The sequence below is a fragment of the Corapipo altera genome, unplaced genomic scaffold (genome assembly GCF_003945725.1).
Source record: "Corapipo altera isolate COAL_440 unplaced genomic scaffold, ASM394572v1 49, whole genome shotgun sequence".
Classification (NCBI taxonomy): domain Eukaryota; kingdom Metazoa; phylum Chordata; class Aves; order Passeriformes; family Pipridae; genus Corapipo; species Corapipo altera.
Window position 1 is genome coordinate 12,116,044 of NW_020884879.1, and position 15,738 is coordinate 12,131,781.

General features: G+C 40.3%; 1 protein-coding gene across 6 annotated transcripts in view; it reads left to right on the forward strand.

Moving 5' to 3' along the window:
* CHD7 (chromodomain helicase DNA binding protein 7) overlaps positions 1 to 15,738 on the forward strand; it is a 129,713-nt gene that overhangs the window by 33,697 nt on the left and 80,278 nt on the right. For all 6 annotated transcript variants that reach the window (XM_027638449.1, XM_027638455.1, XM_027638454.1 and 3 more), the window contains one exon: positions 6,812 to 8,675. In XM_027638449.1, the coding sequence (XP_027494250.1) occupies positions 6,987 to 8,675 (1,689 nt within the window). In that variant the 5' untranslated portion in view covers positions 6,812 to 6,986. The remainder of the gene's footprint in view (positions 1 to 6,811; positions 8,676 to 15,738) is intronic.

The window sequence follows — 15,738 nt, forward strand, 5'->3', positions numbered from 1 at the left end:
CCGGCTGAGCGAACAGATAAATTATTTTCAGCTGCAGGCCCGAGCTGGGGGAGGAGGGCGGGAGGGTGGCGGAGGCCCCTCCGCGCCCCACCAGCCGGACGAGGCGCAGCCTCCCACTCCCCCGGGAATATGCAAGGGATGACTCTCGGCCTTTCAGATCCTTTTTAAATGCAAAAGAATGTAGGAAATTGCCAGATAAGTTGGTTAATCAGTGACAACTGCAGTAGGTGCTCAAAAAGCCCGGCCCTTAACAGGAGCCACCGGGTTGCGCGGGGTGTTTTTTCAGCGCCCCAGTGGGGTCGCCGCTGGCCCCACCTCTTGAATCCCCGGGCCGATTTAGTGTCAGCTTGAGAAGAGAATGTAATTGCGGGGAGATATCTGGGTGACTGATGGTGACAATATAAGTCTTCTCCCTGACACTACCTCCCCGCCAGCCCTGCCAAGGCTTTGTGCTCGCTTGGCCGTCGCACAGCCATGGAGTAGCAAGCGCTCAGCTAAATGTCCCCAGCCCACCAAAACCCACCAAAACAAGGCAGCCGTGTAGTCCATACAATTTTTCATATCTTCTTGTATTTTTTATATTGGCTACACGGCTGCCTTGTCATGGTAAAACGTCATTTAGGGGTCATGTTAAGCATCTTACTGCTCTCCTGTATGGCGTTGTTTGCAAGGTTAACGCCTCTGTCAAATGTTTTGAAGAGTATTCCTGAAATATTTTTGTGGCTGCAATTGTTTCACTTGCTTATCTAGGACTATTTTTAGATAAACCGCTTCACATCTGTGTTTTAAACTTATGTTGGGAGAGAGGGTGGTCATACGACCAAAAAAGGGCTCTTAAAATTCCAGGTTATGTAACACTAAAACTGAAGTGTCTCTGGATTAGGCTTGTCCCCTCCTACTCATGTTCGTAATGTACTTAAATGTAAAAAACATTATTTCTTTTCCTTATTGCTCTGGTTTTCTGGTTTCCTTATTGCTCTCATTAAAAGCCTCTAAATATGTGCTTGTAATAAATGGCTGTAGACTTTTGTCTTTTTCTTCTGATCTGGAAAGAAAAGACATGCTGAGGCTTCTTACTTCATGTTATAAGCACTGACTTAAAATTAGCAGTGCTCCCATGTTAGGGAAAAGAGTTTGCAGCCCAGCTGTTGTGGCAAATGACTTTGTATGATGTAACAACGAGGCTCGGTGGGTTTGCATCAGAGTCCTCCTACGTGACGTGGTTGTGGTCTCATATCTGAGCTCCTGTGAACTTGAATGACGTAGGATATTGTTTCCAAATCTGTGGCACAGGCTGAACTCTAGGCTGGTCATTCCTGCATCAGCTGCTTGACAGCAACAAGCTGCCAAATATTCGAAGGCTGTTGTGCCCTCAGTTGCCTTGGTAGAAGCCTGTTCTTCAGCAAAGTACATCATGCATTAAGGAAATAAAATGCAGTCTGGCTCCTGCTGAACGATTATGTGGGGAACTTAGGATTTCATGGATTTCTTGCCCAAAAGATGTTACTGAATAGCATTCATGGCATTTAGCTGACTGTACATAGGCAAAACTTGTGACTTTTGAGAAAGGGACCTGAGGTTTTCCCTCCTACCTCCCTCCTCAATTCTTAGTTTAACAAGTGACACTGACAGCCCCTGCAGATTTTTGTAAGGATATGTATTTCTGTGAAGAACTAACTGAATTTCAGAAAGATAAATGTGAAACTAAACTTTTCAGAAATGCTTATATCGTATTTGCGGATGCTTCCCACTGAAGGCAGAATATTTCTGAAGTGCATCAGGTCATTATTTTCATCTTTGCAAGTTGCGTGTCCCCTTCCTGGGATGAGGGGGAACAAGATTCCTGCCATCCTTTGATGTCTAAACTGTACAGACTTAATTTTTAACGCAGCTGTACTGTGTGAAGTGTATACTAGGAAAGCATTGCGTTCAGATAACCAAGTTTCTTTGGAAGCAGCAGTCAGAAACTATGTTGCAGTCACTTTACAGCTCTGGTCTTATATTTTGGCTAATCTGTATGCAGGAGGAACGTACCATGCGTGGTGTCTGTGACAGCCATGAGAGCACGCAGGAGACTAGGCGTGCTTCCCACGGACGTGGTCAGGCACTTGCATAACTGTCCTGGCATCAGCAGTGCTGTTCTCTCAGTAGGTAAATGAGCTGAAATGTAGAAGTCTCATGAGCCATCTTCCCCAATTTGAATGTCTTGTCATGCCTTTTTCTATGTCGTCACGGTGTTACATGTGTTTGCGAAGTTTTCAGTGAATGTTTTCCTTCAATTTTTTGAGTAAAATAAGAATGTGACTTTCATTGCTGTCATTTATGTCATCTCCTTCCATGCGGCAAATGCTTAAATTACTACCCCTAACAGCCAGCAGGAGCTTAGCAGTTTTGAAAAGCAGTTTAAATACGCAATGTTTAAATGCAGATTTAGTAGCCTAATGTTTAATCCTACATTTTGAGGCTCTGCTCTCAATATGACCTTTGGCATGGCATTTTTTAGCATGAGAGGTCTTTTTAGCCTAGTTCTTCAAAATAGCACGGTATTTGTGCTGTTTACTGTATTGTGTGTAGGTGCATAGTTCCATTATATGAGTAACTGGTTTGTGTGTGTCTAAGTACTTAAGAGTTTTGTCTGAGATATCAACTAATAGCTGTAAAAATATCAACTCTGCATGACATGTCTTTCAAGGTTGAAGCACTCATTATTAGCTGTCTGCTCACTTCTGTTTATTCAGTTTGCTTGCTGCATGGCCATCCAGAAATGCTGTTAAATTTCTTCTATAGAAGTCTCCATAGCTGAATCGAGGAACCTGTTGATTTTACAAAATCTGAATGTGGCAGAATGTGAGGATGGTGGTGTGGAGGGCATCAGTGTGCTGCTCTTTGCAGCTTCCTGGTCTTGACTGCCTGGATCTGCTGCTTAAGGAATAAAACCTCGATCGGGCGGGTTATGCGTGTGCAGCAGCCAGTTTAGTTCAACTCATAAAAGTGGGAAGCTGCCCAAGGCTACTGAGTCCATGTAGGTCTGAAATATTAAGCTGGGCAATGGTTAACTACTACTTAAATTTGAAATCTAGCTGTTTAGGACTGGAATGTTGCAGGCTGGAGTAAATGTGAGCTTTGTCTGTTGAGACAACGGGGTTGTTAAGTAATTGACTGTGTCCTGGTTTGAACAGAAACAGGCTGTATTATAGGCAGCCTTAAGGAAATATATTCATTGACTCTTTAGGTCAGTCTTAGTGCAATCTTTCATGTTCAGGAACAGAAAAGTGATAGAATTTTATAGCAGAATCTGTATGGTTTAAGATGATTTTTAAAAAAATCACTACCTTTCATACATTCACACTTTTTTAAAGCAATCCACCTTTCTAAGGGTTCAGATATGCTTTCCTTTGTATCTGAAAAACAGTCACGGGTTCTCTGTATGGTGATTTTAAGTCACAGGAATGTGGAGAAGAAGATATACCATCCCTTATTTTTAAACTATTTAATCAAATAAAATATTTAATTTGATTTAATCAAATCAAATAGTATGTCTGCGTTGATGGGGAAGTGAACAGTCGTGCTGAGTATTGTAGAATTATTGCTTGATGATGCAGGTTCTGCCTTTATTTGTGTGGGGGGTTTTTTTGACTAGCTTTGAGGATTCAAGCAAAGAAAATATATTGCTTGTGGTGAAAGAAGCAAAGAGATTTTTGCAACTTAAAATAAGGCTGACTCTCATGACTTGCTTAACTATCTAGAAGACATTTATCCTGTTATTGAGAGGTTGTTAGGTAATTCCAGTATTGACTGTTTCCTTATCAAAACATTGGTTAATTTATTTTGATCAGGCTGTAGCTGCTACTGTCTTTCATGCTTCAACAGCTGCTGTTAGCCATATATCACATCAGAGGTGTGACTCTTATTGGGGGAAGTTGGAAGAAGGTTTGGCAAGAGCACAACTGACTGTAAAGGGCTGTGGTCATTAATTTTAAAGTGAAACTTAAATCCGAAGAAATACTTCTACAATTTGAGACATCTTCCTAAACAAGGTCTTACACTCTATTTCAAACCTAACAGCTTTAGCATCAACAGCTCAAACATGAAGTCGAATCACACTTCAGGTAAAAATGCAGATCTAAAATCATACATAGTGGCAAACAGTGTTTTTGCTCTTAATTTAGATGATGAATTTGTTTGTTTACAAAGTACATCATGAACTTAAAGGTTACTTTTCTTTTGAAAGATCATGTGCTGAGGAAGCCACATGAGTGCTTGGTTCCATAGCACATGTCCTTCATTGTAAAGGACAGTCCCTAGCCCAGACTCCATTGGGATGGAGTGAGCTGGGCAGAAATAATGTGTGTAGTAAAACAAAACCCTTAGCCTATTTTAATTTGATTTTCTGAGAGTCATAGCATAGCTACTGTTAGCTGATGTTGACTGTAACCTGTGGCTGACTGGCCTGAATTTTTTTAGCTTGTCAGCTGAAAAACAGTTAATAAAGCAGTAGGATTCAAATGTGTGCTTGTTGCTTTTAACCGTGTTTCTGGAGATGCTCAGTTACTTTGTCTATAGCAGATGGCAAAGAGAATTCCTCTGTGTGGATTTAATTTCTTTTTATTGGAAAGTTTCATTAGTTCTTCAGGACAGTAGAGCATGCTTGTCTTAAAAAAGATTTTTTTTTAGCAGGTATGATTTATATAATGAGTGAAAATTCTTACATGTTCATAACTCTGTGGTTATAAAACACATTAGAGGATGGGTGAGATCCTCTGCTTGGCTCACGTTTGATATTGCCCAGATTACATCAGTGGTTGGCAGGTAACAGTATCTCTGTGCTATGCTTTTTAGCATTTCCAAGCAAAGAGACCATTCCATTAGGTGGAGACTCTCAGTACACACTGATGTACAGCTTTGGCAGGTCCTGATGCATCAGCAGTAGCAGTGCCAGAAGTCCTCAGGCAATCAGGGGTCTTCACCATGACTGTAGTCTGCTCTGGAGCAATCTAATAGCAAAAGTTTCTTTTGTGGTGAAGGAGGTTCCTTCTCACCTTGTTGTGGGAACTTTCTTACTGGGTGTGCTTTAGTAAACTGATAGAGGTGGTAAATATTACAGATGGCTTTGCTTAATAATGGAAATGAAATAAGAAAAGAATAGGTATTAGAGATATGAAGATGGCTCATAGGAGTTTACCTCCAAGTGATTTAGGAATATAAGTGTTAATATCCCAGCTGAGCACTAAAGAGATTTAAGAGTGTGGTTTTAAAGGTGACATTCAAATGCTATTTTAAGAGGAGTGATAAATGCTTGTGCTTTTCCTCTTGCCCTCTGCTTCATGCTGTAGAAGGTCCTTTTGACAGTGGGTACAAGAAGGGTAATAAATGTGCTGATATTTTCTCCCTAAAACTTGTCTGGGACAAATCACCTTCAGTCAAGTAGTCTGGCCTGGCATTTTGCATCCTAAGTGACTGAAGGTATCTCTCCTCCACTACAAAATGCAAGATGTGAAAGCACAAACTTGTAAATCTTCTTTACTTTGGTTGCTGTTTAAAGGGTGAGTTGGTATCTGCAAGTAAAGTTGCTCCTAAAGTATAACAAAGATGCGAAAATATTTGGTTTTATTTGCTGTGTGGATAGGCTCCCTTGACTAGTCTAAAAGTTTATTTTGATATGTAAGACATAGCATTTAAAATTCTGATCATAAGAAGAAAAGACAGCATTATTCATAGTAAATGGATCCAAACAAAATCTTACAAGTTCTTGAGGGGATAGAATGGGGGACACATGTCAGAACAGAGCAGTCTTCCCTGTGGAAAACCTGAATGGGAACTTTTCTGAATCTGCTCTGTTACTGTGTGTGTTGCTTTTTTTTTTTTTTTTTTGCCCTCCAAGTCCAAGTGTGTACCTTGTTAGGTTTGCTTTTTATTATTTCATTTCTTTTACCATTACTAATTCTCTTGAGTGAGTATTCAAGATTATAATTCTGGAGAGAACAAAACTTCTCTGTTCTTCTCAAGTGCTGTAGTTGCAGTAGTAGCATGATAACCTGAAGATGAGTAATGAACTTCAATGACACTTGGTTCCCTGTTACCATCATGAAGGAAATTAGAATAGGGATTGTGAATGAAGCTTTTGAATTTAATTTTCTTACACAAATGGAGCATATAGTTTTGTTTACCTGAGAAGAGGCATTGTCTTTCAGTTTTACAAATCTGTTAAATTAAGATAAACTGTGAGTGTTAAAAAAATTTTTTTTTCTTTCCTGAAGGCTAACTCTGGGGATTTGGTATATTTTAGTGGGTCGTGTCTGTGTGCACTTGAAAAATCTGTTGTCCGTATAACTAACTTTAGTTCATTGTAAGACTTGGTGCTTCTGCTTGCTCATCTGATTACACAGCTCAAGGGAATAAGGTTAAGGACATGCTGTTGGTAACTAGAGCGTTTTCAGGGCTTTAGTTCAGCAGATGGGCTGCCTGGCTATATTCATACATCTGCCTACCTGCTGTGGCAGCTGCTGCTGCTGCATGTTGTGTTCTTTTGTTCTGTTCCACCCAAGAAGGGAGCACTAGGAAGTCTAGTGAATGGATTAATTTAAGGTTAAGGCTAGTGTTTTGCTTGCTTCCTAACTCTCCATCATAATAAAGCTTCTGATAAAGCTATTGAATCCTTCGTAAAGTGAAATAGATTTTTAAGATGTATTTCAGGGGGCTGAAACTAGCTAGGGTTGTTTAAAAACCAGTCAAGTATTTTTTCTTTATGTTGCCTGATGTTATTTATTTCAATATCTTCCTCTCTTTCTCCTCCCTCCCCCACTTTTTCTAGGAGCAGTAACCAGACTTTGCCTGACACTGCGTGGTCCAAAAGAATTAAGGAAATATGGAATGACATGAAGGAGATTAGTTGAGGATTAAAGGCTTTGAGGACAAAACACCTCACCGAGGTGAAGCACAGACTAGCATTCTGGTTGTAGCTCCAAGGAGCTGTGTGCTGAAAAAAGATGGCAGATCCAGGAATGATGAGTCTGTTTGGAGAAGATGGTAATATTTTCAGTGAAGGGTTGGAAGGTCTTGGAGAATGTGGATATCCTGAAAATACAGTGAATCCTATGGGGCAGCAAATGCCCATGGATCAAGGATTTCCCACTTTACAGTCATCTCTTCATCATCCCACTGCAAATCAAAATCAAGCCAAGTTGACCCATTTTGATCACTATAATCAATACGAACAGCAGAAAATGCACCTGATGGATCAGCCGAACAGGATGATAAGCAATGCCCCTGGGAATGGTATAGCGTCTCCTCATTCGCAGTATCACAACCCTCCGGTTCCTCAGGTTCCTCACAGCAGTGGTGCTGGTGGTCAGATGGGAGTCTATCCCGGCATGCAGAACGAAAGACACGGGCAACCCTTCGTAGACAGTGGCTCCATGTGGGGACCACGGGCAGTTCAAGTGCCAGACCAGATAAGAGCACCATACCAGCAGCAACAGCAGCAGCAGCAGCCGCCGCAACCGACACAGCCGCCGCAGGCACCCTCCGGACCCCCTGGGCAGGGCCATCCTCAGCACATGCAGCAGATGGGAAACTACATGGCTCGTGGTGATTTTTCAATGCAGCAGCACAGTCAGCCGCAGCAGCAGAGGATGAACCAGTTTTCTCAAGGCCAAGAAGGCCTCAATCAGGGAAACCCTTTCATTGCCACCTCAGGACCTGGCCACTTGTCTCATGTGCCCCAGCAGAATCCCAGTATGGCACCTTCTTTGCGACACTCAGTCCAGCAATTTCACCACCATCCCCCCACTGCTCTCCATGGAGAATCAGTAGCCCACAGTCCCAGATTCTCCCCTAATCCTCCCCAGCAGGGTGCTGTTAGGCCACAAACACTTAATTTTAGTTCTCGGAGCCAGACGGTACCCTCACCTACTATAAACAACTCAGGGCAGTATTCTCGATATCCTTACAGTAACCTTAATCAGGGATTAGTTAATAATACAGGGATGAATCAGAATTTAGGCCTTACAAATAACACTCCAATGAATCAATCTGTACCAAGATACCCAAATGCTGTCGGATTTCCATCAAACAGTGGTCAAGGACTAATGCACCAGCAGCCCATCCACCCTAGTGGCTCACTTAACCAAATGAACACGCAAACTATGCACCCTTCACAGCCTCAGGGAACTTATGCCTCTCCACCTCCCATGTCACCTATGAAAGCAATGAGTAATCCAGCAGGTACACCTCCTCCACAGGTTAGACCTGGTAGTGCTGGAATACCAATGGAAGTTGGCAGTTACCCAAATATACCCCATCCTCAACCGTCACACCAGCCCCCTGGTGCCATGGGAATTGGACAAAGGAATATGGGCCCCCGAAACATGCAACAGAATCGTCCATTTATGGGTATGTCTTCAACACCACGGGAGATGGGTGGGCACATGAGACCAAATGGTTGTCCAGGTGTTGGCCTTGCAGATCCACAAGCAATACAAGAGCGACTAATATCTGGCCAGCAGCTTCCTAGTCAACAGCAGTCTTTTCAACAGCAAATGCCAACCTGTCCTCCCATGCAGCCTCATCCAGGGATACATCACCAGTCTTCACCACCCCCACATCCTCATCATCAGCCTTGGGCACAGCTTCACCAGTCACCACAAAACACACCACAAAAAGTGCCTGTCCTTCAGGTAAGCTACTTCCAATTAGTGGAAAATGTTTTAAATGACTTTAAGTGCATTTCAGGATACGTAAGAACTATGGTTTCAAAATAGTTGCTCCTGTTTGACTCCCTTGTTTGTTACTGGTTATGTGGCTCTTTTGGTGTACAGAGGCTGAAGGTAAAATGAAGTTCAGGTAGCTTGCTAACATCTTTCACGTAATTTTTACAGGATAACATTATGGATAGGCTGAAATTTGATACAGCAACAGTACAATACCTGAATACCTACTCTTTTTTTTCATGTTGGTTCCTTTGAGGGGAAAATAGAAGGCATGTGTGAGAATTGTCATTTAAATTATTAATTTTTGTATTTGCAACTTGGAGAAAGAAGTATGTGTTATAATGTGTTTGTTTTGACCAAACCAATGGTTTTCTTTAAATTCTAAGAAAATGTTTTGTGGTTTTAAATTAAAGCTGAAATTTTTACATGTGAAAAAATATCCAGTGTGAACTTCTTCAGCACTAAGTAATGCAACTGAGAAGTCATGGGGCAACTGTTTATGCAAGGAGAAGACAACAGATGTGAATCATAGTCTGAAATAAAATCTGAGGCTTCAATGAAATGCTGAATAGAATTGAAGCTTTATTTTACCTAGTCTCTGATCTGCCAGATTTCAATGGCGATGTATTGCTTCCATGTCATTTTTTAATTAAAAACTAAAAATGGTAAAACATCTTGATTCTCTGTAGCTTATCAGCTTTGACTACCTGCTAGTATGTTAAACTTCAGCTGAAAAAGTGTTTTTTGTGATCTTCACATTTGCCATTGTTTGCCTGTGGCTCTCTCAGTCAGCATTCGAGAGGTTTTGGTACCAAATGAATAAGTGGTCAAGATATCAGAGATTTACTTTTAATTTATTTTTTTTTAAAACCAGTCAGTAATTAATACCAAGTAGCTCTGCCCATAAATATTTGGAGACAATTGCTGGAATGCAGTCGTAATGATATGAGGCTACAATACACTTAATAAATCATAAAAACAGTTGTCCTAGCCAGTGTCCTGGGCCTGTGCGGGAAGCAGCTGCTCAGCAGTCCCCTCCACTGCTGCCTGCCGGCTGCTTCTGTTCGCTGCTCCACACAGCATGAGGTGGGTCTGGGAATCAGATGTATGCGCTACAGAGAGGCAGCTGCCAAGGAGTGGTAGGTGGAGCAGCTCAGCAGCTGGGACAGGCTTCCACATTCCCCGTGGAAGAGAGGAGGGGGGAGCATTGGAGGTGCTGTAGGGTGGAGAAGGGAGATCAGGGACTAAGCTGGGCAAGGGGAAGAAGTACACTGTCTTTCTGGGTGGGAGGAGGAAGCTCTCTGGAAGGGGCAGAGTATATCTTCAAAACCATATTTTTCTTCCCTGCCCTCCTCAAAATTGGTATGAAAAACAGTAGCGCTGACAAAAAGAAGTATAAGATTGTTTTTATCCTGAAGACAAGAGCTGACACATCTAGCAGAAACAACTTGAAAGAAAATCATAGAAATGGAAATGTAAGATTTAGAAGACTGTAAAGGAACAAAAAACAGTGTCACTGAGATCTTTCACGACTAGTGATGCTGGGGATGTGGGAGGAAAGACTTGAGGTGGACTGTGCCCTAAAGCTGTGGTCTTTACCAGCATTAATTCCTTGTTTTCATCTGATAATCCAGCAAGCCTATTTTTGGCATCAGAAGGTGGTTTGGGAGAAGGTTTACTGATAGAATATATAGGCTTGTTAAATGTTCTTGGGACATTTTTTTCTCTTTAATCAGTGAAGAGGTAAAATGCAAACAGCTCAACCCTTAAATGAGCTATGCAACCTATTACAAAGTGCTGAACTGCAGATGAATAGCTTGAAGAAAGGTAAGTGCTGAAACGAAATAATTAGAGGAAAACCACATGATAACTCAAGTTATTTGATTAAAATCAGTAATTCAGACAGTTGTAGCAAGCCAAGTAAATTCTCTGCTAGCCTACTTCTGTGAAGTTTTTATCTGGTAAAAGTTATTGTTAACATACTTGCCCATTAAGTACTTAGTTTGAGCCCTGACTGTAGTAATGAAATTCTTGACAGGCAGGCATTTCCCATTGAAATCTGTTTGGATGAAATGAATATTGTTCAAGTCAACGAAAACTCCTCCCCACCCCCTGGGGAAAAATGCAGATGTGCAAAACCCCTGTTCTAAAGCCTGAATACAGAATTGGTAGCTTTCCTGTGTCATGGTTTTCCTTCCATGTCAGTAGGCAGAAAGCTGTTCACTGAAGAACAGTTATTTAAATGACTGGTTTGTTTTTATTTGTATAAAATGAATCAACAAAATTAATATAGTCAGTGAAATGGAAATCACTATGTACTTTAAAATCAACAGAAGCCATCTTAGTAATTATTTTTCAGTGATTTGAAGCTAGCCTTATCATGGGAAGGCTGTAATACTTGTGGTTAACCAAATTACTGTTTTGTTTTTAGATATGTTGGAAGGAAAGTGCAGTTCTTTTGCTTTTAAGTTGAAAGAAATTGCTGTGTTGATTCCAAGGCTTGTTATTTCTTTTTTTGTGTGCAAAACTGCAAATTATTTTGGCTGGGAGATGAAGCTGGTGATTGACAATTCATCTGTTTTCGATTAATAGCTGAAAACTAAACGTGGTTTTTAGGACTGTGTAAGCAGTGAGTTGCTGGCTTCGGTGGAGTTTGATAGATCCATAAGAACCACCACAGCGCTGAGATGTTCAGTTGGTGTGGTTTTTCAGGCGCTCCTTTGAAATGTTCTTCACCACCAAAGGCTTTTAGAAGAGTTCAGTGACCATGGGGTGAGAAGGCGGGTTCTGCTGTTGCAGGGTAATCCACTAAGGTGCAAAGAAGAGAGTAGGAGTAGCTTGTTTGTTTTCACAGTGGAGGCATCTGTGTTGGGCTCATGAGCTTGTGCTCTCCAAAATGCTCATAAATCATCTGGAGAAGGGTGAAAAGTCAGATGGCAAAGTTTACTGCTGTTGTCAATTTACCCAAAGCAGAGTGCCAAGTGCGGCTGTGGTAAAGACCCTAACAAGAGCAAAACTAAATATTTAGAAATATAATAGGAGTGTCAGTCACTTGGCCATAAGTAGTGGGAGTCAAGGTTTGGCCAGGGGAGGTTTAGATTGGATATTAGGAAAATTTACTTCGCTGACAGGATTGTCAATCGTTGGAAAAGGCTTCCCATGGAAGTAGTAGAGTCACCATCCCTGGAGGATTTTAAAATGCATGTAGATGTGGTGCTTAGGGACATGGTGTAGTGGTGGAGCTGGTAATGCTGGGTCTAAGTTAAACTCAATGATCTTAATGGTCTTTTCCAACATAAATGATTTTATGCTTCTGTAGTGCTTGGCCAGTGAAATGGCAGGCAAAAACCTCTCCTTAGGAAAAGGGTCTTGGTGTTAGATGGCTGTCTGAAAGTGTGCTGTGACAGTCAAAGAAAGAAATTGGTAGGAATTGTTATGGAAGTAGTAGAGAGCAAAACAAGGATTGTTACTACGTTGCTATCTGTCTGCTTGGTATGCTGGTGTGGCAAGTGCTGTGAAGCTCTGGGTCCCTTCTTCAGGCCTCAGAAAATACGGTAACACTTGGAAAAGCACAGAAGGGGGTAATTTGGGGGGGAGGGAAGAAGAGAGATGGTGAAAGCCTCTAAAATTGTGAGTAATATGGATGGATGAAGAGGATGAATGTGAAATAAGGGTTATTTGTCACCTCTTTTGTCTCCTTTAATTCTTTTAAGGTATTCAGCAAATTATCAGGTGGTGAGCTCAGAACTGCACATTAAGATGCTGATCTCTGAGATGTTGCACAGAAAAATGCATCATCATTTGATAAACGTGAAGACACCACATTTGGCTCAGCAGATCTGTGCCATATATAAGTGGCTGAGAATTTGTTATTGGGTTGCATCTTCTGTGTGTGTGTCTGGTTCTTGTACTGTTCCACATACTTTATCAAAGAGGGGATATCAGGTTAGACAGGCCTCTGGGGCTCTAATACTGTGTAGTTGCTCTTACATGTCATTATTTTCAGAGCATTTTTTTAATGGCAGAGGAAGTGTAGGAGTTTTCTTTGCCAAGAATAGGCCGTCCTGGGTGTGTTATTACACACAACTTCTTATTTACCCACAGCTACTGTGTGGGCTGAAGTTTCGAGTTCTGTTCATTAATCATGTTCCACAAATGCGATCTACATTATTTATAGTCAAACACAGGAGTATTTAAATGACAAACAGGTATGGTATAGCCTCCATGCTTGACTAAATGGTAGAGCTCAGTGATAGGCACCAACAGTGTTGAAGGATGCCAGGTTGCAGTTTCCAGCTTCTAGTGGAGAAGGAACTCATTTTGTGTGTGTTAAGGGTTCACTGCCAGCTTTACTCTGCTGGCCTTATTATCTGTGGGCATGTGACTTTGCTTTAAATCATAACTCATAGCTGTGTTTGGTATGAACACATTCCTTTGAAATTTCCTGCCCTCCCTTGCAGGGGAAGAGGCAGGGAAAGTCCTGCTGAGTCACCAGCTGGGTCACCCCTCTCACAGGCCCTTCCTGTATTTTCAAACCCTGAGTTGCTGCCTCACTTTAATTTATACTTGGATGTACCTGAATGGAGAGGGATATTAATGAAAACTATTGTCAGCTGGAGTGGTTTGATGCAATATTTTAACCGGGCAGAGAGTAGAGGTTAAGTCAGTTACTTACTGGCACACTAAAATTGAAAGTTGACTTTCTCCTGAGTATTTGTTTTAATGCCTAAGAGAAGAAAGAAGAGACTGACTCCTTACTGTCTTCATATGAGCAATTACCTTTCAGCATGTTTCCTATAATTTTACAAAGTAAGAAATGGTGTAATTTCAAATAGTTAAGATTTTTCCCATTAATTAATATTCATAAGCAATTTCCCATATCTCCAGAGAACTGCTTTTTAATCCCTCAGGTGTTTAACTCTTTTACTATTTTCCTGTTGATAAGTAGAACAAGTTCAATTTTTTTAAGAAAAATGTACAAACACTGTTGGGTACTTTTTGTTTTGACACAGAGGCTATTTCACATGACTGCTAGCTGGTCTTTTGGGGTACTCTATATGTTGCATGTTCAGCAAAATTTCATGGCTAGTCCTAGAAATTGTAGTTTCCCTTTTTAAGTATTCATAGACCAGCAAACTAGTGTATGTTGGCAAGATTTTTGAAGCTGCCTGACTAAATGAAATCAAAACCCCACTAATACTGAACTTTAATTGAAATTGTATATGATTTTATATATAGATAAGCATGAATGTATGTGTATATTTATGTAAAATGTATGTAGAAAACATAGGCAAAATCAGAAGTTGTGGAGGGTGATAGATGAAAGAAAAGCTGCAAAGAAAATCCATAGTATTCATTTAAAAGTAAGGGTTGATAACTGTTGTTTTCTTAAAAGTTTGCAGGCTTCTGCTATGTTTTGTTGAGGATCTGAAGAACTCCTGTATTTGAGCAATGTAATTAATTATAATTTTCCCACTAAAAGAAAAGTAGACCATAAAAGTGTTTCAAGTGTTGACGTTATTTCACGTCTGTGGACTCGAATAGTGTGTTACACTTATAACTTGATCCATTCCTGAGCTAGTTCCTGTGCAAAGGATATTATGAATAATTAATATGAAATACTTTGTCCAACAAAAGTTCATGTTTTAAAACTCCTCAGTTATATTCAAGTCTAAAGTTAATATAGCAATGTCCAAAGACTAATTTCTTCCTCACCCTTGAAAAGGCTCTGTGTGCTTTTGTAAATAAGGGCTTTGAGGGATCCTTCAGTGAATAGGCCTTTGGGCCAAAGACTTGTAGTTTTGAGGTGGTTTTGCTATAAATTCTTTTGTCATCTTTTACTGCTGGGGAGGCACAAGCAATTTCAAGAATACTTCTTCCCTTGGGTGCCATGATTTGACTATAATGAAAATAATTTGTGCCATTAAATTATCTGCTCTGAAGTTCTGGGTAAAGCCAGTTTGCAGCATTAGCATAAAAACGCAACTCTGCATCAGCATTCTGGTTTGTAGGCTTAAGAGTTACCAGACTTGTTCTTCAGCATGAATATTTTGAAAGTTTCTATGATATGTTGGTAACCTGAATGTATTGTTTCCTGAAATCATTGGGGTTATCTGAGGAATCACGTAACTAGAAATATTTTTAGATTTATGCTGCTATTCAGTACTTCAGTACAGTGTTATTATCTGCTGATGGTCGCTTCCAGTGGGGTTTGGCAGTCATCTTATTTTTCCCATGGCCAAACACATTCTATTACTTTATATTTATTTGAATAAATTCAAATCTGTTGTTTTGGAGAAGACTTTTTTCTCCATTGAAGGCTGATAGTCTAATACAAACCCTCTCGTCAGTATTATCAGTAAGTTATATAAACTTACAAGGGTGGAAAATTAGGACCAGTGAAAGGAGAAATGCCTGATTTTAATTTTTTTTTACATTTATTTTTTATTTCTTTAAATACAGTAGAAATTCTAATACGGACCAAGTTGCAGGCAAAGTAATAATTTCCTACCTTTTTATTATAGATCCTCCTCCCAGTCTTCTATCTTGCTCTTTCATATGGAATGCAAGGCATCCATTTATTTTTAATTAATATGCCTATGCTTGTATGTTGAATGCAAGTGTCACAAACTTGTGTAAGTGTCCTCTCTTTTTTTTCTTCTGTGGAGAATAAATGTCTCAGTTCCTGCTATGATGGGACACCATCACTTCGAAGTGTAATTTTTAACTTCAGCCTGTAGAAGTTGTTTTCTCCTCAGTGCAGTGCTTTTCACTTTTGAATTTTCAGAACTCAGTTCTTTTAATTGTATGATGATGCATGTATTTTACTAGTGATAATGTGGTCTGGGTTTGGAAACAAAACGTTTCTTTGTTTGTTTTTTTTTCTATAGAGATGACATCTATAAATATTTATAGACTTCTTTTGGCAACAGAGTTGTAAAGTTTGGTAGCTAAGGAGTAAGATTGACACCCTTGAGTTTTTCATGGTGGTTAAAGCATCTGTTTGTACAAATCTTTCTTTTTATGCCAT